This window comes from Heteronotia binoei, chromosome 1 (assembly GCF_032191835.1).
Source record: "Heteronotia binoei isolate CCM8104 ecotype False Entrance Well chromosome 1, APGP_CSIRO_Hbin_v1, whole genome shotgun sequence".
Taxonomy (NCBI): Eukaryota; Metazoa; Chordata; class Lepidosauria; order Squamata; family Gekkonidae; genus Heteronotia; species Heteronotia binoei.
Window position 1 is genome coordinate 38,068,314 of NC_083223.1, and position 27,045 is coordinate 38,095,358.

General features: G+C 45.8%; 1 protein-coding gene across 2 annotated transcripts in view; it reads left to right on the plus strand.

Annotated features, from left to right (window-relative positions):
- The window catches only part of HS1BP3 (HCLS1 binding protein 3), a 71,788-nt gene that overhangs the window by 36,118 nt on the left and 8,625 nt on the right, over positions 1-27,045 (plus strand). For both annotated transcript variants that reach the window (XM_060233476.1, XM_060233481.1), the window contains exons 5-6: positions 9,439-9,596; positions 10,549-10,684. In XM_060233476.1, the coding sequence (XP_060089459.1) occupies positions 9,439-9,596; positions 10,549-10,684 (294 nt within the window). The remainder of the gene's footprint in view (positions 1-9,438; positions 9,597-10,548; positions 10,685-27,045) is intronic.

Below are 27,045 nucleotides of genomic sequence, written 5' to 3' on the forward strand. Positions count from 1 at the left end.
AGGGGCAGGCGTGCTTAAACTGGCACGCCTTTCTGTTACACACCCCCAGGGATCCAAAGTCCCAGCAGAGCAAGCGGGGTTGAACCGCCTGCCCCGCTGTACTGCGGGGAGAGCTCGATGAAGTGGATGAGGACGCCCTACTCACTAAGTGACCACTATCCGATCGGTCACCCAGGTTGGGCCTAGCCGGAGACATAACCTGCAGCCAGAGCTGCTGGTGAATCCTATCCCACTGGATGGACGGATATAGGGCGGCCCGCATTCTAAATTCCTGGTCGTACTGTAACCAGGCTGATCCACTAAAGGCAGTATAGCCTTTATAAATAATGTCCAAATATTGGAACAATGATGCCGCCCGCCAAGGCTGCGCCCTGGCAATTACCCCCGCATAAATGCAGAACCCAGGCAACCAATTAGCCCATGTTCTGTCAACCTTTCTCTTCCGCAGCTTCTCCTTTTCCTTTTCATCTAATTCCTCCTTGTCTTTCTTTTCCATTTCTCGATAAAGAAGGGAAAATATGTCCACATACTCTCCCTTCAAAATCTTCTCCCTTGTAGCAGGAAGCAAATGGTCCCCAAGAGGCAAAGCGACTTCCCCAAAAGGCAAGTCTGTAAAAGGCACCACCCCATACTGCGATGGTGCGCCCAAAATGGGACCAGACCAGCTCAACTGCCCGGTACCCGGATGAACACAAGGTGTGCCCTGCCCCCCTGGCCAAGTCCAATTCTGCACCATCCCAGCCCCAGCAGGAGTAGGCACACCTAAGCCTATCCCTGATGTACCAAGCCCGGCTACTGTAGCAGGTCCCCATGTTCCCCATGGCCACACCTGCCCAGACCCAACTTGCAAACCATCACTGGACCTACCTCCAAGTCCAGCCGGCACCGCAGGCAGACCGATGCCCGACGTCCGCGCCTCCTCCACCGCACCTGCATCAGGGCCACTGGAACCAGCATCCTTGCCAGGCACGACTCCCCCAGACCTGCCCTCAAGAATGGACAACCTGGTGAGAATGTTAGCCTGCCTTGCCTTTTTGGATTGCCTAACCACGCCCCCTTTACTCAAAGAAGGAACACCCGCCGCCTGCTCTAAGGCCTGCAGCCTACTTAAAATACTATAATCCACCATCCCTTCACCCTCCTCATCCGAAGAGGATGACAGAGGTGGTGGCCTCCTGACAGGAGCTTTAGATGGTCTGGGTGCAGGCTTCTTGCCCTTAGACTTGCCTGAGCCTTTACCCCCAGACATCTTGCCCACTTGCCAAGAACCTAAAATGGCCGCCCAAACTGCCTAGCAACAGTCACAGATACTAACACCTCAAAATGGCTCCCAACTGTCCTGCAGCCCCACAACCGAGCAACCCACAAAATGGCCGCCCAAACTGCCCAGCAACAGCCCCAGCTACCTCAGCCTACTGCTGCTCCACTATAACCAAAGGTTATGCGGGGCTTTCGACTAACTCCACCTCCCGTGACGACCAATGCCACCTAAAGCCCTCCGCCTGGCCCACACCTCCACCAGGATTAAACTCAGGATTTTTAGTAGCCCAAGCTGCAGTACTGCAGCTTTAACGCTCATATAATCACTGACACCCAATAAGGAAAAGGAACCCCGGCAAACACTCCACCAGGCTAAACTAAGCACCCAACACCACCAGGCTAGGCTAACCACCCCTACTCCACCAGGCTAGGCTACACTAACTACGTGAACCACCCAGCCCCAAGAGCCACTCAGCCTGCCGCCGTCAGTCCGCTGCTCCGAGAAGCCGATCCGCCGCACACTGACGCCGCCGCTGTTCTCGAGGAGCGCTAATCAGCCGCACACCGAAGCCTCCGCCGCTCACAAGACGCACCAATCCGCCGCACACTGAGGCCGCCGCCGTTCGCGAGGAGCACAAGGGGACTAAGAGCACCCCTCGCCCCTCCGAAGCCTCAAAACCGCCGCTGACACCAGCCCCGGAAAAAAGGCTCCCCAAGAGCCTCCCGAACGCTGCGCTCCCGATCCGATCGTCGAGGGACTGAGAGAGAGGGACGGGGAGTTAGCCGTTGAGACGGCTAAACCCCGCCCCCAGCAAAGCGCGCCCAAACAGCGCGCAGACCAACTCTCCCGCCCTGGAGGGCAAACAGCTCTAAGCAGCCTAGCAGCTACGCTGCAGGCTGCAAGATTACTAATGTTTGTAATTCTCAAGTGATTTTCATGAGTTCCTAAGTGTCTCAGAGACTTTTGCCACTAAGTCCTCCTGTATTTGGTGTATATCAGGAGTAGGCAAGCCGTTTTCTGCCGAAGGAACAAAAACACCACAAAAATAATGTCTTCAACAACAGAGCAGTTGCCCTCTTTATTTTAGGAGATAGGAATTCATGACTGTAGTTCACATGTATGGTTTGTCATAAAAGGAACAAGCCTTTGAGAGCCTTGAGTTTACAAGCTTCCTCTCTCCCTCCCATTTGCACGTGGTTTGATAGTGGAGAACCTCTGCTTCTGTGAGAAACCATGGACTGGATCCTTTGGATCTGTTTTTCTAGTAGTGGACTTCCTGCCAATCTGTCTGTTCCCACGGGAGAACTCAAGAAGCCTTCCTTTGTTGCCAGAGGCTCTGTTCTTATATCAAAAGAATATTCCTCATTCTGGGGAGAACTTCCACCACTAGCAAAATGGAGCTTTCAATTCTGTAGGTAACTAAACTATAATCCATTGCAGGGTTCTGCAGCCAATGGCTCTAGGGCAGGGCCCTCCAATGTGATGCTTGTGGGTGTCATGCTGACACGTTTCCTGGCACTCACCAAGTGTTTTTGAAAATGGGCTGGGCCAGTTGGGACTGTTGCCTAGCAAGTCTTCTGATTGGTCTTTGGAGATTTGATTGGCTGTGCAGTTGTTTTTTAATTAGTATGGAAGCAGCTACCACTACAGCATGAGGATCTTCACTGTGTGACTGAAGGTAAGCTGTGGCAGCCATTTTGTGACTGGCTTTGCCTTCTGCATCAGCCATTTTGTGGCTGCTCCCACCACGCTGTGTCAGAATTCCAGAGGCACCTGCAGAATGAAAAAGGTTGGGGACCCCTGCCAGATGTGCTCAGTGTGGAAAAAAACATGGTTCTTCATAAAATTAAATATTTAAAGTATAATAAAGGGGTAGGTGGGATGTAGAATATCCATCATATGGCAAGGCTGGCAGCTAAATGTTCTTGCTGGATCAAAGAGCTTCCTAGAGAACCTTTGTGGAAAGAAAAATGATACAGGAGAAATGTCATCAGTTATCAAAGTATATGAACCATGACCTGATTTATGGTAACGCATTAAAACAGTTGCACAGGGAGCTCCTATGTATATTAATGGCCTATTGTGAGATGCTGTGTGTGCCGTTTCCTAAATAAAAGATTTGCAATGACCAGTGTTTGAGTTGCAGAAATGTTGTGGATTATTAATCAACATGTCAGTTATCAGTAATGTGAAGCTTTATATTTTCAGTTATACAAATGGATTTCTTTATATCTCTTTGTTGCTCTCTTGCTCTGCACTTTGTTGTGGTTTGGTTCTTTCATTACACAATGTTGCTGACTCCCTGCTCTTCTATGGTCTGTTCTGCAGATTAGTATTCCAGACTGCAATTTGGTCTTGGTTCGTCAGAAACTGAACAAGACTGGACCAGTAGCAGCAGAAAGGAGCCTGGGGTACAGCAGCCCTGACCTCCTTTCAGTCCATTTGCACCAGAGCCCTTGAAGTGAACTTGCCAAACTTAGCCGTAAAAAAAAATTCAGGGAAGTTACAGACTATCCTAATAATAAATGACTGGCTGGGTGAACAGTGAAGGCTGAGAATCCTTCTGTCTGTTCCCATGGGAGAGCCCTTTTTAAGGATGTCATGCTGGGTACTGGCAGCCTGCGGCATTTCTGAGGATTTATCTTCCATTGCTTTTTTGCAGCCTCAAATTAATCTCTCCTTCCTGCAGTTTGAGAAGGCGCTCACCCTTATTTGGAGTGGGAACCTCAGGGTTTCAGCTTTAGTACAGTGTGCTAAATGGGTACATTTTATGCCACTGACTGTTATTCTTATTGTGGAAGGGAAGGGCGGAGAGAACAGGCAAAATTCTAAATACAGATATGTGGGAATGGTGTTTCCTTGGTGTGCCTTGATTGTAGAGAATCTAAATTTCTGGTAAGCGGTAGTGTTGGGTCCTAAATTAGGTCTCAATGGAAGGGAAAGCAGAAAGTACCATGGATACAAATAATTCCACCTTGGCTTTTGCCCCAATAATGTTTAAAGAATGTGGCTGATCCTTTTTTGTGTCCAGAGGTTCTTCTTTTGGATTAATGAGTAATGTATTGCAGAAAATCCAAAATTAAGCAAGTGAGCAGGAAATATTACCAGACTCTGTGGAGGAATGTTAACAAATCCTTCCACTGTCTTTAGATGTCAACATTTTTAACATTTAGCTATAGGGTTGCCAAGTCCAACCCCAGAAATATCTGGGGACTTTGGGGGTGGAGCCAGGAGACTTTGGGGGTGGAGCCAGGAGACACTGGGGTGGAGCTAGGGGGGAGGGAGGGAAATGGCGCCGGGGAGCGTGGCGAGCCGCCCCGTCTCGGAGCGGGCGACGCCACTGTGCAGCTGCCGCCTCTTCTCCGCTCGCCGTGGCTGCTCCTCCGAGATGGGCTCAGCCTGAGCCCATCTCGGAGGAGCAGCCACGGCGAGCGGAGAAGAGGCGGCAGCGGCGCGGCGGCCTCGCCTGCTCCGTCTATGGGGTGGAATCGAAGGAGGGGTGGAGGCGGGCCGGGGGCGTGGCTAGCCGCAAGTCCGGGTCCTAGAAGGGCCCGGATTTGCAGCTCGCCATGCTCCTGGCCTGCCTCTGCCTCTGCCCTTCCCTTCTTTGGTTTTGCCTGCGCTGCTGCCGCCTCTTGGCTGCTCCTCCGAGATGGGCTTAGCCTGGGCCCATCTCGGAGGAGCAGCTGCGGTGGGCGGGGAGGGGGTGGCAGCAGCGCGGCAGCCTCGCCCGCTCCGGGATGGGGCCATGCTCCCCGGAGCCGTTTCCCCCCTCCCCCCGCTTCCGTTTTTTTGGGGAGCGGGGGAAGAGGGTGGAAATCCTGGGGTCCCCCGCCAGGGCAGGAGGGTTGGGAAGCCTATTTAGCTAGTGTTCATGCTTATGTCTCAGTGTCTCCTCCATCTGCTTTTTTTTCTGCAAAGCATCACTCTTTAGTATCAGAGTCTGGAGTAGGAACATTGTTATGACTTAGAAGTCATGCACAGCACCTTAACCAGGAATTTTTATTGCAGAAGCAGACAGGGGGCAGTGTAGCGCACAGAGTGGAGTTTACTTCTGAGGAAACCTGCTAAACTGACTGGGCTGTGCAAAGGAATGGAGAAGCTGCTCTTGTTTTGTTTGGACTGAGCAGCCAGTGTGTCTCTATTGCAGGTCAGGGCTTGCAAATAAACATTTATAGGAAACGTCATATTAACTTTACTTGTGGAGTACTTTAGAGGTTTGGATTGTTCAAAACTGTTGCCTTCATTTAAAAAAACCTCTTTTCTCTGTTAGCATAGTCTCAGTTTCACTCAACAACCCTTTATTTGTTATATTTTTATTTATTTATCTTTGAATTTATATTCTGCCCTCCCCACAAGGAGGCTCAGGGTGGGCTGCAACAATAAAGTAATAACAATAAATAAACAAACAAACAATGGACTGAAATTTTAAAACCAAGACAGTACACAACCACCTCTGGGTCCCACCTATGTCTCCCACTGATGCAGGGCATAAGCAAACTAACAGCAGAGCCAATTCAGCAGATGTCAGGATAGTTCTTGAAGACAGTTCACCCAAGCAGTGCAGGAAGGGGAGACCAAGGCCTTCAAGTGTCTGCCACCTCACCAAAGGCCTGGCAGAACAGCTCCATCTTACAGGCCTTGTGGAATTGCACTATATCCCACAGGGCCTTGATCTTGAGCGGGAGCAAGTTGAGTGGCAGTGAACACCGTGGACGTGGTTGAGGTTAAGTGGGCCTCTTTTGGGCCGAGGACTAAGGGCAGATGTTGCTCAGCAGAGTGCAAAGCTCTTTGGGGAACATAGGAGAAGAGGTGGTTCCATAGATCGTTTGGTCCCAGGCCACAAAGGGCTTTGAATATCAATACCATAATCTTGAACCGGATCTGGTACTGTTTTGCTTTTTTTGGCAGGGGAGGGGTAGCAAAACAGATGGGTTTAATGGTTCACAGCCATTTGAACCTAACAGCTGATGGGTGGACCTGCCCTGCTGTTGTGTTTATGTGGCATAGTTGCAGCCTAATAGTGGGGTGGGTGCAGCCATCAGCTATTAAGCTGAAGTGGCTGGTAGCTATTTCACCAGTTCACCAAGCAAGGGGAAGCAAAACCAACCAGTAAAATGGCTCAGTCATTTCAGCCTAACAACATGGAGGGTACCCCTGTGTGAAACAATGGTGATGTCCGGGGGTATGGCAGGGCTGCTCCTAGACTGGCACCCTAGGCAAGACTAACTTTTGCCCCCTCCCCCGCATTGATAATGTCACTGAGTCACATGAGGGTGCCCAATTTGGTGCCTCAGGAGACTAGTTTGCCTAGTGGCAGGGCCGGCCCTGCTAATATGCAAATAAGTTCCTGCTGGTTTTTTTCTACAAAAAAGCCCTGCTTACAGCCATTTAAGCCTAACAGGTCAGCTGCAGGCACACACAGCTCAACTGTTAGGTTTTATGTAACACCATCTATTTCAGAAACTCAAGATTCTAAGCTAATTGTGATCTGGTATCCAATAATTGAATATCTCACAGATAAAGAGATTATACCAAACAATCGGTTATATCAAAGAACGATGTATTTTTGAATAATTGTTGTACTTTTATTTATATTGTATGGCTTGTGTTCTTTTTGGAACTGTGTCTTTCTTTTGAATTATTTAGTTTGTATAGAATGTTATTGTATTGATAAAATAAAATGGTAAAAAAAAACCTGTTAGGTTTAAGTGGCCTGAATAGCCAAACTTAGGGTTGCCAAGTCCAATCCCAGAAATATCTGGGGACTTTGGGAGTGGAGCCAGGAGACACTGGGGTGGAGCTAGAGGGGAGGGGGGGGAAACGGCGCCGGGGAGCATGGCGAGCCGCCCCGTCTCGGAGCGGGCGACGCCGCTGCGCAGCTGCCGCCTCTTCTCCGCTCGCCATGGCTGCTCCTCCGAGATGGGCTCAGGCTGAGCCCATCTCGGAGGAGCAGCTGCGGTGGGGCAGGGGCGGCAGCGGCGTGGCGGCCTCGCCGGCTCCACTCCGCCTCTAGGGTGGAATCAGAGGGGGGGGGGTGGAGGCGGGCCGGGGGCATGGAGAGCCGTGAGTCTGGGTCCTAGAAGGGCCCGGATTCGCGGCTCGCCATGCTCCTGGCCTGCCTCCGCCCTCCCCTTCTCTGGTTTTGCCTGCGCTGCTGCCGCCTCTTGGCTGCTCCTCCAAGATGGGCTCAGCCTGGGCCCATCTCGGAGGAGCAGCTGTGGTGGGCGGGGAGGGGGCGGCAGCGGCGGCCTCTCCCACTCCGGGATGGGGCGGCTCGCCATGCTCCCTGGCGCCGTTTCCCCCCTCCCCCCACTTCCATTTTTTGGGGGAGCAGGGGAAGAGGGTGGAAATCCTGGGGTCCCCTGCCAGGGCGGGAGGGTTGGGAAGCCTAGCCAAACTGGACAAAAGTCTGAAAAATGTTTGGGGAAGGTGCCTTCCGTGAACATTGGTTTGGGAACTCCAAACTGGGCCAAGTTAATGCTGAATTTTGGCGCATGAACTGGTTTGTGCCAATCCCTGTGAAGAACTTCAGCAAAGAACTTCATGAAACCCAAAATGAATGAGGCTTAGCTTTTAAAATGGACATCCGGATTTGGAGGCAGCATTTCTCCACACAGTTCCGATCTATTGTCCCTGGAATCACTAGAATCCCTTGAATATAGGACAGTTTTTCTTCCAATCAGATCAGCCTCAAGCTTTTGAAAACATAATAACAATTTTATGTGGAAATATGGACCACAGGTCTCTCCCCCCATCCCCAAGTTGCTAAGAGATCAAAAAGCAACAGAAACATGATTCTCACTGGGGTTGTGTTTTTGTAATTTACTGCAAGCTTGATTTCAGAGCATTTGAACTATCCCATCTTTAGCAGTAATTCTAACTGTGTTAGCAGAGCTATTAAATATAGATTGGATTTTCTTGGAATCTTTGCTGGTTCTAATGCCTACTTCTGTTTTATTTTTAGTTCAGTTGCTAAACACATTGTAACTGTGGTTAAGTTCTTTATTAGTGTTCGCAACATTTTAGATTATTTTCCTTGTCCCAGTGGAATGTAATTAATCCAGTTATAGGCCACATCGTGACTTTGCTTGAGTACACTGCTGGCTTTTGAAGAGACTTCAGTAGACCACTGTTAACTTGCAGAGCCATTCACTGCTAAAGATATATTTGTCTATTATATTTTTACTCTACTCTTTCTCTAAAGATTCAGGGGTGTTGTGGTATGCATGGGTTATTCTTGCCTCATATTTATTTATTTATTTGCTTCATTTATGTTTTCCTTTCCTCCAGTTTTCTCTCCTCCATCTTATCCTCCCAATAACCCTGTGAGGTAGGCTAAGCTGACAGCATGTGACTGGCCATGGTCACTCAGCAAGTTTCCATGGCAGAATAGGGATTTGAACTGAGGGCTCCCAGATCCCAGTCTGACTCGCTAACCATTGCACCACACTGAGTCTCCCATGATTTCCCCCATGAGGACCAAAGTGGCCTGACTATTGTTCTACTTCTGATATCATCATCACCATCATTCTTTAAATTTTTGTTTGGTGAGAATGAAGTCAGTGGGTGATTAGAATCAGGAAAGAAAAACAAGCATTTCTCCTCCATACCATTCATAGTTAACTTGTGCAGTTTACAGAAGTCTAATATGGACATTAGTTTAGATGGCTTTCAAAGGGGACTAAAAGATGGCTTTAAAAGGGGACTCAGAGAGGGTAGCTCTGTTAGTGGTTATTTGAAGATGGAAAAGTCCAACAAGAGGTACAATACAGTAAAGATTAGCTTATCACACACACACACAGAGAGGAGGGATCAGTTGTCCTGATTCCTTGCATATGGTTTGCTGGAGGCAGTTGGTCATCCATTGTGCAAAACAGAATATTGAACTAGATGGATGATGGACTCTTGGTCTTATCCAAAAGGGCTCTTTTCTGCTTGTTTCACTCATTCTCTTTCTTCTTCCCTCTGTGCCCTTTCTCCCAGGACCTTAGAACAACATTCCTCATTTTCTTCTGGGTGTGTGTGTAATAAGCTAACAATCAACAATTACTGTCCTTGCTAAAATGAAAAGAATAATTTTAAGGGGAAACAGTGAACAGATTACATTCTAAGTCCACAGCATTTTCTTAACAGTTTATCTGTTGGATTTATCTTTTTGTATTTTAAACCTTCAGATCTAAAAAGACCAAGAAGCCCTTGCCTTCACCTGCCAGAGAAAACAAGTCCAAGTTAACCATTTTTGATGAAGAACTGGATCCAGACAATGAACTGTTCAGCTCAGCTGAAGATTTTTCATTCACTGGCAACAAAAGGATATCATCAGCCAAAGAAAGTAAATGTATTTATAGTCTGTTTCACAGGGCAGTTTTGTGCTCCCCAAGTATAATTTTTTTATTTGTTTAGAAAATGTATATCCTTCCTCTTTGTTATAAAAACTAACACTTAAGATGACTTACAAATATTTTTTAAAATGTAAAATATAACAAAACACTAAAAGTTAAAAATAGCAGACAAGTAACAGCAAAACCTCCTAAAACAACATTAAAATATCAAAAAGAGAGAGAAAACATCTGACAATAAAAGATGCCAAAAGTTGCTTCAGCAAAAAATCAAATAGATTAACAATGATTGTGATAATAGGATATTGGACCTGATTATTAATTGTATGAGAGCGAAGGCAGCATGGTGTAGCACGATCTTGTCAGATCTCAGAAGCTAAGCAGATACAGTACTTAGAAGGGAGACCACCAAGGAAGGCTCTGCAGAGGAAGGCAATAGCAAATCATTTCTGCTTCTCACTTGCCTTGAAAGCCCCTTACCGGGGCCTCCATAAGTTCTCTGTGTCTTGGCAGCACTTCACACACACATATGAATCATATATATATATATATATTTGAATTTGTGTTCAAAGGGTTAAGTTGAGTAAGAAGCAAGGATAATAGCCTACCAATATGTCAGGGCTCTTATCTCTGTTTCTATTCCTAAATAATGGCTAAAATAATCAAATGAATCTGCAAAGGTGAGACCGCTTATTTGACCAGTTGCTGCCTTACAGTTCAAATACACGCAACCACTAACATAGGAGTGTATGTTCGCCACTTGAAATAATCTATGTGTATGTTGACTGGAGTGTCCTTCACAGATGTGTGGCAGATCTTAGCATGTGAAGCAGCTGAGAATGATTAACTTAGATTAATATATGCTGTACTCACCTCCATCCATTGTCTATTGTTGTTATATGCAGTTCAAATCTAATCAAAGTTATCTGTCTGCTTAACTATTAGATCTGAAGTTATTTGAAGATCCTGACCTTGGTGGAACAGTAAGACTGGGTGACTCACTACTGTTGCCAGCAGCTGGTGTGAGCAGAGAACATGCCATATCTTCTACCCTTGAAGAGGACACCAGTGAACTGTTGAGGTATTAATCTCCAAAGCAGTCAGTTGTTGAAGTTTTAGAGCTTCTTAACCTTGTTCAAAAATACTCTGAGGCATATCTGTCTGTATTGTTGCCACACCATTATACTCTCAAGTCAGTGTATGTGATTCTTCCTGATCAGTCCAGGAATATTATGGCAGAAGTGGGATTTGAACTTGTGTCTCCTAGATCCTAGTCAAGACCTTAAACCACTGTGCCACATTTTCTCTCAAATAACAATCTAAATAGCTGTGTGGGAGACTCATGGTGGAACTAGATGTATATAAGCAGTCAATGATTGTTTTCTTTTCCACAGAGAACAGCTCTTGCGGCCTTTTGTTCCTTGGCTGTAACTGGCAATGAATAATAGAGGGAAAGGGAATCAGTGAAGCACAGGAGGGGACAGAGCTATCTTGTCAGTTACCTTTTCCATTTTTATCTTGTGTCCCTCTGAGGAGTTCAGGGCAGGGGTGGATTAAGGCTTACTGGTGCCCCTAAGCACTGACCAATCTTGCTGCCCCCCTCCTTTCCACACTGACCCAGTCCATTTTAGTTGTTGATCTGTCTGACCAGATATACAATGCGGGTTGCAGTAATACAAAAATTTATTCATATGATAACACAATATACTGTACAAACTAAGCCAAGCTTGGGTTACATAAAGTTCTACAAAAATGCAATACAACATCTATTTTAATATTTCACAAGTTAAATGTATCAAAGTTCCAATATTCATGACCTGAAAGGCATTTTTCTACATGTCATTTTCGCAAAATCACTGATAACATCCTCGAAATTAAAACTCAGAATGTCTGCTTCAATTGTTAATATACACAGTGAGTTGAATCTTTCTTGAAGCATAACTGATCTATTTGAGTTTTTTACACATTTCAATTGTGAGAAAGACCTTTCTGTTGTGCAGTTGGTGACCATTAATGTTAAAAATATTCTTAAGGCAATTTCAACATTTGGAAAGGCACTCTCTAGTTTATCATCTGTAATTGTGTTGTAAAGTTCCATGTAAGTGAAAGATGTTTTCTTGGTTGTTTTAAACTTATGAAGAACATATGAATGAAAATGCTGAAGCTCTTTAGACAAAGTGTTGTTCATGTCATCTGGATAAGCATCAATGAGTGTCTGACAAGTCTTTGAGTACCTTTCACTTTCTGATAATTGGGAATTAGCACCTTGTTGGGTGCATTAGGAACATCTGTCAGACAAGAGATACAGTATCTGTCTGCTATTTCAGTGTACACCTTTCGTCTCCTCCTCATTTTTGTTTCTAACTTTTCAACAATTACTTAAAAAGTGGAGATACGGAATTTGTCTCTGGCACGGAGAATGACCTCTGGTGCATTTCTATCGTTGGGCATGATCTTTCTTATACGCTTACGCTTTTGAGTTGCTTTGTATTCTACATCAGGGAGCATGTCCTTTGCAGGTGATTCAGATCTCTCAAACTCATCTCTTGATGTGTGCATCTGCTCTGCCAATGATGAATACAAATCTGCACTTGTTTGCAAGATCACATTTTCACTTTGAAGAAGTTGACTTTTTCTATGAAACTTTTCTAAAGTTTCATTCCAAAAATTCAGCATAAACACAAATTACAGTTCTTGTATCTTGTATGCAATATTTTTTGCCTCCCTTCTAGTGTCATCTTTTTGCAACTGGTCATCTGATAAATCTTCCAAAGCTTCCAGAATCTTGAAGAAAGAGTTGATAATTGCTGCAGTTGCCACAGCTTGTGCTTCCCGTCTTCTGCTTGAAAGTGATTTCAACACTTTTTCATTTTCAATGCAATTGAGAATTCTCCACCAAGCAGTTGAGGCTGAAAAGAATGTGTAGAGCAGTTGTACAGTGGAAAAGAAACTTGACAGCAATCCACAGCACTTTGACCAACTAAATTTAGTGAATGAGCTGCACAGGGTACATAAATAGCAAACTGATTTGCATCCAAAAGTTTTTGCTGCATGCCACTGTAACGTCCAGACATGTTGGCAGCATTGTCGTATGACAAAATCCAATTTACAATCATCACTTAAGTACTTCAACACCTGCTGTGCCATAGCTTCACCAGTGTGGTTTTGTAATTCCAAAAATGTGACAAATCGTTCAACTGACTGTCCATCTTGCAAGTATCTGAGCACCATGCTCAGTTGGTCAACGTGCAAAAGATCAGGCGTTGAGTCCACAGACAGACTCAAGTACCCAGAAACATTAATTTCGTCAATGCTGATAGAGTGAACTTTCTTTGCCATTAACTCAATAAGTTCCTCACATATCGTTTTGGACAGGTATGAAGGGTTGCCGTTTTCAGCATTGCCATACCGTGATGTGTGAGCAGCCAAGAATGGGTCAAACCGACTTATCAATTCGAGTAGCCCCAAATAATTCCCATTATTGAGAGACCCAGATTTTTCCACTTTTCCTCAGAATGCCAGTCCTCATTCAGCCAGTGTGCAAATGACTGCTACAACACACCAAAGCACATTCTCCCAGTAATTGTACTCCTCTTCAATTTGTTTTTCCAGTAGCTGTGTCAAACCTAAGCCTTGTTTCTGAGTTAAATATGTCAACATGGCATCTCGGTGAGTTGTACTTTTTTCATGGTTGTCAATTACAGCAGTGTTTCGCCAGACACTGAATCCCTCATTTCTAGCAAAATGCATTGACCCTTTGGGCGCAAATAGTTTACAAACAAAACAGTAAACTGATCCTTTTGAAGGAGAGTACAACAGCCATTCTCTCTTGTGGTTTTCATCATTGGCTTTTATTCCAAAAAATATCCTTTGTGAACAGTATCTCCTTGGCTTCCCACTGATGAAATTGTGACACGATTTGTCAAATGGCCCATTGTGGTGCTGACATTCACTGGGTCCACAAGCAACCCAATGTCACATCATCACCATAAAATTCATCCCACAACCTTGGGTCCTTAGCTTTGTTCATTTCATCCTTGGTCAGTTCTCTGAACTCCCTGGACAGTTCAAAAGCATTTACACATCTTGTTGTGGAAGTAGGTCCAGGTTGTGGCACTTCATCATGTGCAACGTCATCATGAAAATCTGTCCTTGCACCAACACTGCCTGTTTCTGATGAAGGAGATAGATTTGATTCACTTCCAGTCTCTGAAGACTGACACTGGTTTTGATCTGGATCATCTTTCTCTACAGTTTGTAAGAAGAAATCTGTCAGCTTTCCTGTCTTGGCTACTACAGATTCTTTTTGCTCATTCTCTTTTGCACGTTTTCTCTTTTGTGCACCACTCAACTGAACACGCTTCATTTTTGACGTTTACATGGGGCTGAAATTAAAAAGGGGCAGAGAGGGTCATTGAAATGACTGTCATGACAATTGAATTTGGCTCCATTTTACTTTTAAACACATGCATTTTACTTTTAAACATAGCCTATGACACTGCACCTCGCCAACAAAAAATAGAAGATAACCCTAGGGTGCACCATGATCAATTTGCACTAGTTTTATCACTTTTTTTTTTTTAACAAATCTTCATTATTATTTTTCTTTTCACCCTTTCCCCGACTTTGTGGTGCCCCCTTTGGCCCTGGTGCCCTAAGCACGTGCTTAGTCTGCTTAATGGTTAATCTGCCCCTGATTCAGGGTGACATACATGGTTCTCCATTCTCCATTTTATTCTCACAACTCTGTGAGAAGACTTGGTTCCCAGTATAAGGAGCAGCCTTTACTAAATGCCCATGATAAATTTATTTTATTTATTTTAAACATGTTTATGCTGTATTTCAACTTTATTAGGGTCCCCAGGGCAGCGAACATGAAAACATCTGAGTGTTAAAAACGGTATGGGGTAGCCCAGGCAAGCCCAGTCTCATCAGATCTCGGAAGCTAAGCAGGGTCCACCCTGGCAAGTATTTGAATGGGAGACCTCCAAGGAACACCAGGACTGGAACACAGAGGCAGGCAAGCAAGCCATCTCTCTGAAACGTCCAAGACCCACTAGGGGTCACCAGAAGTCAGCCATGACTTCTAGGCATACACACACGCACAAATAATCACCAGAAAAAAAGAGGCATTTAGAATGAAAAAATAGTTCTGTAAAGACACAACACCAAAATGTACAACACCAAAAGCAGGGAGAAGGGCTAAAACACTTACTGGGGAGATACCAAACAAAAAAAGAATGTTTACCTGTTGGCAGATGATACCAATAAAGGGAGACAGACTAATCTTGCTGAGGAGAGAGGGCCAAAGTTTTGGCTATTTCTTTTAATTGGCTTGCACCCTAAGATTTCTGATAAGACAATGGCCTCCTCCAAGTGCATTCTAATTTTCAAGAGTTAGTCCTCTCACATTTCATTAATGGAATGCAAGGATTTATATTTGAGAGGTGTGGGCCAGGCATGTTGCTTTTAATAACTTTCTAAAGTTTTAATGAGCGATAGTCAATGTAAGGGAAGGGTAGCAACTATCCTTAGTGTGAGGTCCTTTTAACGCACGCAGTTCTACAACTCCTACTGTTTAAGCAAAATGTATTTGTATTGATATGTCTCATCAAGAACACCTGACTTAATGTATCTAGAGGTAAATAAAAATTGACATGCCATCCCCACTTATACTTTGGCAGCACATTGGGTTTTCTAAGGCATGGTATCTGCTTGGCATGACTTGATTTTATTGGAGTGGGGGAAGGAACACTCAAGGTCTCATGTTTTCCTCTTTGTCTGGATCAGCCCAGTAATTAGAGATGAAAATTTGCTCATGTTTGCAGAACACAATTTTATGAAGCATTTCACTTTGCTTAACAAACAGACTGAGCTTGTAGTTCTGTCATAACACTTTGCTTCAGGATTATTCCATATTCTCCCTGTTCAGTCAAGTAAAAGAGGCCTCAGAGGCCTGCCACCCATGTTTTCTTGGAGCTTGGCATGTGATGAATAGCCAATTGCTTGCCAGAGCAGGAAGAAGAATGAGAGTCATTCTCTATGCTAGTGCTAGATTGCCACTGAGACGACAGTGATGTCAGCATCTGGCAGAAGAATCCTGGGGGAAGAAGGGAATCAGTATCATTGTTTTTGGCTTTGTTGTGCCATATACTGTTCTTTTACAAAAGTGATCCTATGTGCACTTGACTTATTTCTGAGTAAACATACCTCAAATCCAGTTGTGAATGCAAGAGAAGTTTACATTTGTGCTGATGGTAAAGCAATAGAAAGGTAGCCACCTAAGATATAACAGTAAATGGAAACTAAAGGCAATAATGGGGGCAGGAATGGATGAAAATGAAATAAAATTTGCATTAGGAACCCCCCTGTATGTTTTAGAGGTGGTGGTGACTCCCAAGTTGACTTCCTTCTGACCCTGGGAAAGTTGACCTCCTTCTGGGGAGGAGGAAGGGAACAAAATCACTTTGTCTGCCTTTTTCATCAGAGGAGCTGCACTGATGGAAGAGGGGGGAGGGGTAATATCACCCCTTTCCCAGTGCAGCCTTCCTGACCCATATAGCAGTTGGTCCACACAGGCCCCACAGCTATAGGAAAGTTTATTTCTAGGATCAGCAAGAACTGCCAGGGCAAAGGGTAACAAGAGAGAGAACAAAATAGGAGTCAAGTTGCACCTTTAAGACCAACTTAGTTTTATTCAGAACATAAGCTTTCGTGTGCTCTCTAAGCACACTTCATCAGACAAAGAATCCGGTACAGTGAGCAAAGCCACATGTAGCTGGTAGTTCATGGCCTGTTCTTTCCTTCAGGTTCACTGCATTCTGAGTCACATAAGCATGCTGATTATTGTTAACAGCAAATGATGATTCACATGGTGTCAATGGCCCATCATTCATCCTAACACCCCAGACAGCTCATTTCAAGCACAATATTTTCAATGGAGCTAGTTCATGAATTCAGCTCCTGGCCATCAAGTACAGCATTGTTTATTTATTAACAGGGCACCCCTAACCTCTCCAGGAAACCCATTCCACAGCTCAGGCTTTAGTTGATGCCAGACAAGCCACCCACAGCCAGCAAGTGGCCTAACCTAGTATAGAGAAATCAAGGAATGTCCATGTGTTAGATCAAACTAGCTGTTCTGCTGATGGAAAAGGAAAGAAGTTATAAAAATTTCCTGTCTTTCCAAATTCCCTTTTCCTATTTTTTGGGCTGGTCAGCCCTTTTTTTTTTGTTTTGGTGTTCTTTGTTTCTCTGTCTGTCCCACATAGTTCTAAAATGTAGATAGAATGTTGACCCAGCCTGATCTTTTGTCTTTGTATCATGATGGCATGTAGAAAGTCGATGGTATTCAAAACTAACAAAGTGCTTGCTTGCTTTATTTATTTATTTGATTCAACTCAAAGCAGGCTCAGGGCAGGTTACCACAAGGAGACGACTTCCATTAAAACAGTTAATACAAATAGGTCAACATTCAGTTAAAACAATCCAATATTTCACAGAATCATAGAGTTGGAAGGAACTTCCAGGGTTATCTAGTCCAACCCCCTGCACAATTCACAAATACCTCCCCCTAAATTCACAAGATCTGCATTGCTGTCAGATGGCCATCCAGCCTCTGTTTAAAAATCTCCAAGGAAGGAGAGGCCACCACCTCCCTAGGAAGCCTGCTCCACTTAGGAACCACTCTAACTGTCAGGAAGTTCTTCTTAATGTTGAGCTGGAAACTCTTCTGATTTAATTTTGACCTGTTGGTTCTGGTCCTACTTTCTGGGGCAACAGAAAACAATTCTGCCCCATCCTCTATATGACAGCCCTTCAAGTACTTGAAGATGGTGATCATATCACCTCTCTGCCACCTCCTCTGGATGTTAAACATACCCAGCCTCTCTTCAACCTTTCTTCATAGGACTTGGTTTCCAGACCTCTCACCATCTTCGTCACCCTCCTCTGGACCTGTTCCAGCTTGTCTGTATCCTTCTTAAACCTGAACACAATACTCTAAATGAGGCCTTACTAGAGTGGAGTAAAGCGATACCATCACTTCACGTGATCTGGACACTATACTTCGATTGATACAGCCCAAAATTGCATTTGCCTTTTTAGCCACCACATCACACTGTTGACTCAACATATTCAATATAAAAATCCAATATTTGTTTCATTTTTGAGGGGAAATGGTCAGGCAGGTATGAGGTTTAGGACTGAGAAGGGGAACAGGCAACAGGAATGAGATAACTTTGTTATAAAAATAAACTATAGCTTGTCACAATCAAATAGCTATTTTGTTATACATACAGGTCTTTCAAACTGTGGAGAGAGATCTCTTGGCAGTCACTTCTTAAATAAACAAACATAAGCTGCTTTGTCTCAAAAATACTTAAGTTGGTAAAGGTAGGAACATTCACACTATTCCAGTTCTTAACTTAATGATAGGGGTCACACACACCTCTTTACTAGGAGTCACTTCCCTCATGGAAGGGCTACTCATCCCACTTCCTTAATTCAGTATCCTCCTTGTTATCATTCCACTGTCATTCTTAACTCTTAAGTGCTACTCTCACCTGTAGAATTTTGTTTGAATGCTATGGCATTCAGGGTTCTCAGACTGGATTAAAGCATTAACCATTTACTCTCTGTTACAGAGGTGTCCCCTCTGGCCACCCAGAAAGGCTGTGCTGGGGGATCTTGGGACCTTCTTGTAGTGAAGCCATATGGGACAGGGACAGTAGTAAGAAAGTGGGGTACTGATCAAGAGTCAGTGAAAAACGTGGCTAGAACTAACTCTATTCTTATAATAATCTGGCACTAATTGTAATTTGTTCCAAACCAGATTAAATTTGTACCTTTAATATCTTTCTGCTGCTGCCATCACTCCATTTCTGATTTACTCCCTCTCTGTAAGTACTAAGGTTTGGTGCAATATTAGTGGGATCAGCCTTTGATGGCTCGTTAATCTAAATTGCACCTGGATGGTGTGACAAATATTGTATTTTGATTAGATGAAGCTCAGTGTAATTATTCTAGAGACCGCTGTTTCAGGATTTAAACTCCGAAGATTACATGAATTATCGTGTGGTTAAAATTCTAAAAGCATTATCCTAGCTGTTCAGTCAATTAAAAGTACATCTTTCAGTCTTGTTGGCAGAAGGAAACAGCAGAATAAATGATAGATGGTGGGATGTTAACTGAAGGATGAAGAATAGTAGTAAATTTAGTATTTTGATCTCTGGCAAGGCTGTGTGAACCTTTTTGTCATAATTTTATCCCACTTCTGCAACATAGCACAGTTAGGTTTTCTATGTCCTTAGCTGTTCAGAGCCAGAATTGTAATTTTTCTGTCCATCTCTCATGTTTTCATCCTGCTTTCCCTTGAAGGAGTTCAAAATGGTGTACAAAACTCTCCCCACCTCCATTGTATCCTTGCAGCAACCCAGTGAGGCAGGGCAGGCTGAGAGAGTTTCATGGCTGAGCAGGGATTTGAGTCTGGCTTTCCCAAGTCCTAGTCCAGCACTGTAACCATTATACCACACCCCGCCTCTAGAGGAAAAAAAATGGAGAGAAAATGACAGCAGCTGAGAAGATTAACCATTAAGAGCACCTGTTAAGAGCAGGGAAACTGGGAGGGTAGCAAGATGGTCTCAGATAAAATTTCTGGGCAAAAAGAGACTGGTTGACTTAGTGAAAAGGTAAGGACTCCTTACTTGAAACTGGCCCAGACCTTTCTTCCTGAGAGGAATGGAGAAATTTTGCATATCTGTTTTGATAGTCCAATAGATAGGTCCGACTAAAATGGAATATATGCAAAAGTAATGGAGATTTCTTTATTCAAATCAAGATGGAATCAGTTGCTTAATTAGACATTTTAGCAAGAGAGTTTTGCAAGTGCAAAGTTAATCAGCTCACCAAGGAGGCTGTTTCAAAACAACAGTCTCGTCTTAATCAAGCCAAAATCTTGCTGCTCTGTGGGCATCAGTGGTATTGACTGGTTGATGCAATTGTGCAATTTGGAAAAAATGTATATTCTAGTGGACATTCAAGGTAGTAAACAAAAGATACTGAAAGAAAACAACATCATTCAAAACAGCAGCAGTGAAAAAAAAATCGAGAAAACCAAAAATACCTGGCCCTCAGGAGGTATAATGGTGGCAGCATCAGTTGCCCACTTGGGCCTCTCTGCTGCTGCCGCCATTGCCACATTTGGGTGCTGGAGAAATAACTCTTCCTACTTTTTCAAGAATAGTGCAGCAAGCCATACGTGTCCTGAAGGGCTTCCTTCAGAAATCTCTTGCAAGATTTCCCCTTCTCATGAGAGCTGGACACCATTTTCATTGCCTTGGCAACAGGCACCAGAAATGATGGCTGGACTCTCAAGATAAGAAGGTATGTTGCAAGAGGTCAGGGACTGAGGCATGCAGCTTGGGGTGCTGCTGTTTCAAAAGCTGCAGATAGTGAGTAGGTAAGGAGAATTATCTTCTCCCGCTTCTAAGAGAGCAACTGATGGGCAGGCAGCCAGTTAAAGGGCAGGACAAGAGGTTGCTGCCAGAGCAGGCCCTGAGAGGCAAGAGGGGAAAAATCAACAACTAGAAGTTCAAACAAACAAAAAGACTTTGTCTGGTGCTTCAAAGATGAGAAGAATGCTGGCAGATCAAAGCTCCCTTAGACATAAAGAGGATGCAAGTGCAGAAATTTCATCTAACTTGACAAGAGTTCACTAGACCATCATGTTTCGAGTCTTGAACCTTCCTCTTAAGAACCATTTAGGCCACCCTGACCTGGATAGCCCAGGCAAGCGCGATCTTGCCAGATCTCTGAAACTAAACAGGGCTGATTCTGACAGGTACTTGGATGAGAGACCTCCTTGGGATACCAGAGCTGGTAGGGCTGAGGCAGGCTTTATCCAGCCACCTCTCTGAATATCCTCAAGGCCCCTATTGGGGTCAGTCACCAGAAGTCACTATGATTTCCAGGTGCACACACAAATGCACACATGCACATAAAAATACATACCTCAAAAAAGAACCATTTGGGCCAAACCCACATCATAGCCAAAACCACAGGATGATCAAGATACCACTATTTGTGGTGAATGTATGGATAGTTAGCTTACTTGTATTAGTTTATCCAAGCAATCTTTACCATATCAGCCTTGAAATTGAAAATAGCTACCTTGTCATTTAACCTGTCTCTTAATCCATATAAATGTTAAATAAAACCAGCCAGACAAAAAGTTCTACTTAAGACCCCACCTTCCCACAAGAAAGCTTGTGTATGTTAAGAAATTGCAGGGAGAATATGTCTGATGCAGCATGCAAGAGATCCATGTTTAGAAATTCTTGTGCTACATGTTTTTTATAATAGCGGCTATGGAGGGCCGCAATTCAGATCATGGCATGGGAGGATGGCAGTGCTGAATACATAAAGCTGCTACATGTTGAGTCAGAGCAGTGGTCTGTCAGTATTGTCCATTCTGATTGGCAGCAGTTTTCTGGGGTCTCAGCACTATAGAGTCTCAGGCTTACCTACTAGCTGATTTTTTCATTTGAAAGTTCCAGGAATTAAACCGGGGACCTTCTGCATACAAAACAAATGCTGACACGAAGCCATGGGCCCTGTCCTAATGTACTGAATGGTTTGTTTCATGCTGTTCCCTTAATTTAAATCATAAACACAACCACACAGACTGTCCAGTGTGAGGGGAGAACACCCCTGTAGCAACCAGGCCCATAGCCTGTGGGGGCCCTGCCCCTGACTTCTGGGCAAGGCTTCCAACCAGCTACAGGACCTCTGCCACCTCCTCCTGCCTTCCCTGAGATTCACATTGCCCCAAAGGCTTGGCAGGAGTAGCTGCCAGCCTCTGGGAGCAATTTTAAGACCCCACTCACTAGCTGGTCAGCAGGGTCTTTAAATCACCTCAGAAGGCTCCCAGGCTACTCTTGCTGCACCTCTAGAGAGATTTGAATGGCTGGGGAGCAGGCCCGTAGCCAGAAAATTTCAGTTGGGGGGGCTCATGGGAAAATTTTTTGATGGAGGGCCCCCCTCTGGTGGCCCCCACTCGCTCTGCCACCACTTTTCTCCCCCTGGCTCTAGAGGCCCCGCCCCCCTCCACACGGCACCTCCCCCCTCCCTCCCACCCACTTACTCACCCACCAACCGGGTAAAAAAGTAAAGAGCTGGCTCCTGGGGCTCTTGCAAGGCACCCCCCCGCCGATCACATGATCTTGTTCTGCTGATCATGTGATCGGTGGGGGGAGCACCTTGCAAGAGCCCCAGGAGCCCCGCTCTTTACCCTTTCGCCCAGTTGGTGGGTGAGTAAATGAGTGGGTGAGTGGAAGGGAGGGGGAGGTTTCGTGCAAAGGGGGGTGGGGCCTCCAGAGCTGCAGTGACAAAAGTGGCAGTGGAAAGAGTGGGGGCCAGGGAAAGGAGGGGCCACAAAGGTCTGGGGGGGTTGGATGGGGGGCCGTGCCCCTAGGCCCCCCGTGTGGCTATGGGCCTGCTGGGGAGGGAGGAGGCTGCCAAGCCCCGGCAGCAGCCCTGGGGACAGGAGGAGAATCACGGGGGGGGGGGGAAGGTGGCCTTGCCTTCCCGCTCTCCCAGCCACGGCATCCCCCCTTCCTTCCCCATGATTCAAACCATGTGGGAGGAGTGGCAGGAGCAGCCACTGGCCTCCTGCTTGATTTAAAGGCCCTGCCAATCAGCTGATCGTGGGGCCTTTAAATAGCGCTGGAGGCTGCTCTTGTCGCTTCTCCTGCATGATTCGAATTGTGGGGGGGGAAGAAGCAGCAGTGGAAAGGTTGGTGGAGAGAGCAGCCACTTGAGAGTTGCAGCCACTGCTGTTGCCTCCCCCTCCCCCCAAGGGGGGGAAAGGGAGGAGACAGCGGTGGCTGGGAAAGTTGTGGGAAGAAAAGGGCATGGAGTAGTGGCAGGGTGGCTGGCAGCCAGCGATTTGGGTAGGTGGTGGGAAAAGTGGCTGGGAGAAGGGCAGGAGGCCACTGGGGGGCTACTTGAAAAAAGTAAAGTCTCCCCCCCCCAATTTTTAAAATCCTGGCTTCGGGGCTGGTAGCAACTGTAAAGAGTGGAGGTTTGCACAGGGTGAAGATTATGTACCCTTTCTCCAGGACCCTGAGCTCAATCTGAAGTGGGCCCTTCTTGTACCTTCTGTTTAGCTTTTCTTTTTAAAGTGTGAGGTGTAGCTCCTTCATCACATGGATGTGGTTGAGCCCTTAGGATTGTAATGCTGCTGGGGTAGTGTAAAGACACATCTAAGAGAAATATTTACTTTGTGACTACAATCAAATGAGTTTTATCTTACACTGATGTTGTTTTTTTCAGAGCAAATGCAGCTCCTTTTGTTTGCTTTTTATCTGTTTACAGTTTTAATTTTTTTTAAAATTAGCAAGACAACATTTGAGGCCAGGAACTTGAACAGAACTTTTCCCCCATGATGACCTCTTTACTGATATCTGTGCTTGAATTGCTTTCTTGCTTGTTGCCATGGCATCTAGCCCTACAAAGGCGTGAGGTGGAGTCATGCAGAGGGCTGATTGAAACAATTTGTAAAAAGGGAAAAGGAAAGGAAAAATTCAGCAGAGTGCTGTTTTTGTTTTTTTGAGCACTGGGGATGAAAGCATCAAATGGTCAGACTGACCTAATGGTTTGGTCATGGGCTAGTGATGGAGTTCAGACCAATCTCATCTGGCCACTGTCCTCTGCTTTTGCTTCTTTCGGTCTCCTTGGCTGTCTCTGCATTTTCAGAACTCTGCAAGAGAGTGAGACTGAAGTACCTGTGCTATTTTAGCATTTATTTACTTCATTTATACCCTGCCTTTCTCCCCAGGGGTGACCCACAGCCAGGCCCGTAACCAGGATTGCAAAGGTCAGGGGCCATGTAAATGGGTCAGGGGCACTTAGTGGTTTCCTGTCGTCTCTGCCACTGTGGCAAATCAGGGCACTGGACCATCCCTTTCCCCACACTTAGCTACTTCCGGCCCCCTTGCTGTTGCTGTGCTGTTCTGGGTGGGTTCAAGGGCAAAAGGGGATATCAGGAGACAGTAAACAGATCCTGCTCTCTGGGCTCCCTTGGCAGGGCTCAGAGTCTTTCTCTGAGACTCAAAGCTGGGTCTCCTGGGCTGGAGAGAAAAGCAGTGCCCCCCTCCATGAGAAGAGCCTTCTCTTCCCCCAATGGTGCCCCAGTTCCCAGTCAGCCATTTTTGCAGGAAAGGGCTGAGTGAAACCCACCTGAAGGCAGCCAGACACGGAAATGCAGTTCCTGCAGGCTCCTTCCGGTCCCAGCTTTGACTTGCCACTGGTGGCGGCTCCCCGGGCAAGAGGGATGCAGAAAGCAGCAGGATCCTGAAGTCCTTCAATTAGTTTCCTGCAAGTAAGTAAATGGCCCCCCAAGACGTGTGCACATGGGCAAGCCCCCCTCCCCAAAGCTGGCTTGTAATTTACAAAGAATTAAAATTGATTCTTTTGCTCAGGCAAAGATGAAGGGAGGCACTTATTGAGGGAGGCACTTTCTCATTAAAGGCAGCAATGCTACTGTAATATAGTGGGTTCAAAGCATTGCAGAGACGAGATCATAGTGAGGACAGCTCTTTATTAGGGTAAGCATGGTGTAGGCTGCTCCAACAAAGACTGACTAAGGCCTTGTGGGCCAAACCTATGTACAACTCTAATCTCCCATGCTAGCCTGCCATTGGTTCATTCAAACAGGCAGGGGTCTGTGATAGGTGCAGAGTGGCAGGCATTTGGATCCCACTTCCCATTGTTATACAGTCCCCAAGCTCTGCTTTTCTGGTTCCAATGAGCCAGCAGGAAGTACATACTTTAAGGCACATACATAACAGCTACAATTCAGCATTTCTCTTCTGCTGCCCACTTGTTTTGGGGGGGGCAGCCAGCAATTCCTGCAGAAGCCTGGGGGGACAGGGAACGGGAAGCTGCACACTCTCTCTCTGGCTTTGTGCCCCTTTGGCTGGGGGAGAGTAGGCAGTGTACTCCCTCCTCCTGGACAATGGCATGCTGGGCTGGTGAGGTCTGGTTGCAGTGACCAAAAGGTGGGGTTGCCCTGATGCGTGACCATGATGGGAGGGCTGTTTAAATCACATGGGAGGTGTGGCATTAGCAACTGCCAGCCTCCCATGCAATTCGAAGGGCCCACTGATCAGCAGACTGGTGGACCTTTTAAATGGCGCAGGAGGGGTGGTGGCTGCTCCTGCACAACCCTCCCATGCAATTTTTAACCCTGTGGTCCCTCAAGCAGCAATGGGGGGGCAGGGAGGGAAGTTCGGGGCCCCCCAAGCAGGGGCACCCCAACAGAAAGTCAGGGGGCTGCATCCCCAGTGGCTATGGGCCTGCCCACGGAAAATTATTCCATTCTTCTCTCAGCTATTTTGTCCTCACGAGAACCTTGTGTCAGGTTGAGAAAGAGTGACTGGCCCAAGGTCATCCAATGAACTTGCATGACAGAGTGGGGATCCTAGTCTGACACTCTAGCCACTCCACCACACTGGCTCTCTAGCACAGATGAGGGGATCTGAGGAAGTGCAGTTTGTTATGTGACAATACTGCCAGGGTGTGAAAAACCATACAGCTGAAATATTTCTTTCTACACTCCTTTTAGGGGCATGGGGACTCTGTTTTCTACTATGTGGATGGACTGCTGGAAGCCCATTGTGCTGGTAGATCCAGCCCAGAAAACAATATTATCTGGCCCCTCATGGTCTCATCAAATTTTAGGCACAGTAGTAAAAACCTTGCCCATAGTTTTTTATTTGGTGGGGTGGGCGGGGGGAGATTGCTATGAAATGTTAGAAATGGTGAGAATGTTCCTCACTTAAACGTTGCATCTCTGTGATTTCATTTTTGCTAGGAGGTGCAGACTTTGAAATAAAGCAGGGTTTGGTATCTTCCTGACTAGCACAATCTTGTCAGAGCTTGGAAGCTAAGTAGGATTGGCCATGGTTAGTATCTGGATGGGAGACCACCGAGGAAGATGGAGGTTGCTATTAGATTAAGGCAATGGCATACCACCTCTGCTCCTCACTTCATGGGGTTACTGGGAATTGGTTTGGGTTTGGTTTAGGGTTGATGGCACTCAGTTATTATTATTAGCTATCCCCCAGGAAATGTGCTAACCAGTGGCATGTCAGAACAGTTTACTCAGAACATAGGGTCAGTTCAAGCAACTGAGAGAAACTCAGAAGTAACAGCGGGATGTCTGGGGCCACCAATGTGGAAAGGGTGATGGGTATGGCCTTATGCCCATTGCCAGTCAGGTCCATGTGCTGCCCTTGTGCAGGAGTAGCCATTTGATGACACTCAGAACTGTGTTCCATCTTGTAAAATGGGGTAGAGCCAATCAAAGGGAGTGTGAGAATGAAGCCTGTCTAGCAGTAATTTTTGTCTCATTCTTCTAAAGAATGTCTGTTGGGGCACAGAAACATTTATTTATTTGAAAACTAGGACCTAAGGCAGATAACAATAAAAAAACACACTCCATCGTAAAAATATCAAAGAATAACTATTAAATAGTCAGCAACAAGAAATCTGAAATCCATAGCTCTCCCTATCCCATTTCCCCCCCTCAAAGCAACTCTGTGGGGCAAATTAGGCTGAGAGTTTCTGACCCAGAGTCACCCAGCCAACTTCATTTTTGAGTTGGGCCATGTTTCCAAGGACCTGGAATGATGCTGTTACTACTGCAGCACACCGGATCAGTCAGCTTCAGCCTACAGTTTCCTCCTTGGGTTGTCAAGTCCTACCTTGCTCTTGGTAGGGGGGTATCCTGGAGCCTCTCCTGGAGTCTTCTGCTGCATGTGCTTCATGCATGCATGATGTTGTCATCCTGAAGTGATATTGTGTTGCCAACATTGTGTGCAATGTTGTGAGCTTGGGGCAAAACTCTTATGACTTTTTAGCTACACAGTCATAGAGTTTGCCCAAAAACCAGAGCATTGGCATGCGATATCCCTGGCAAGATGACTTCACTTCCAAGTGACATCATCACATCAGGGACTTTGCATGATTATGTCCTTGTTGGAGGTGGAGTTTTCCCATCTGGGCAGCTTCAGGGTAGCCAATTGGAGCCTGGCAGACTGGAGGATTCCCTGGCAACTCTATTTCTTCCCCCAGGCCAAATGGCACACTGGAAAGAACTGCGGCTGACAGGTTGAGACCTCAGGAGTTGTTTGCAAAGATCTTTAATTGAGGAAAGTGGTTGTTAATGCTTTAAAGGTAAAAGTAGTCCCCTGTGCAAGCGCCAGTCATTTCCAACAGTGGGGTGACGTCGCATCACGACGTTTTCATGGCAGACTTTTTATGGGGTGATTTGCCATTGCCTTCCCCAGTCATCTACACTTTACCCCAGCAAGCTGGGTACTCATTTTACCGACTTCAGAAGGATGGAAGGCTGAGTCAACCTTGAGCCCTGAACCCACC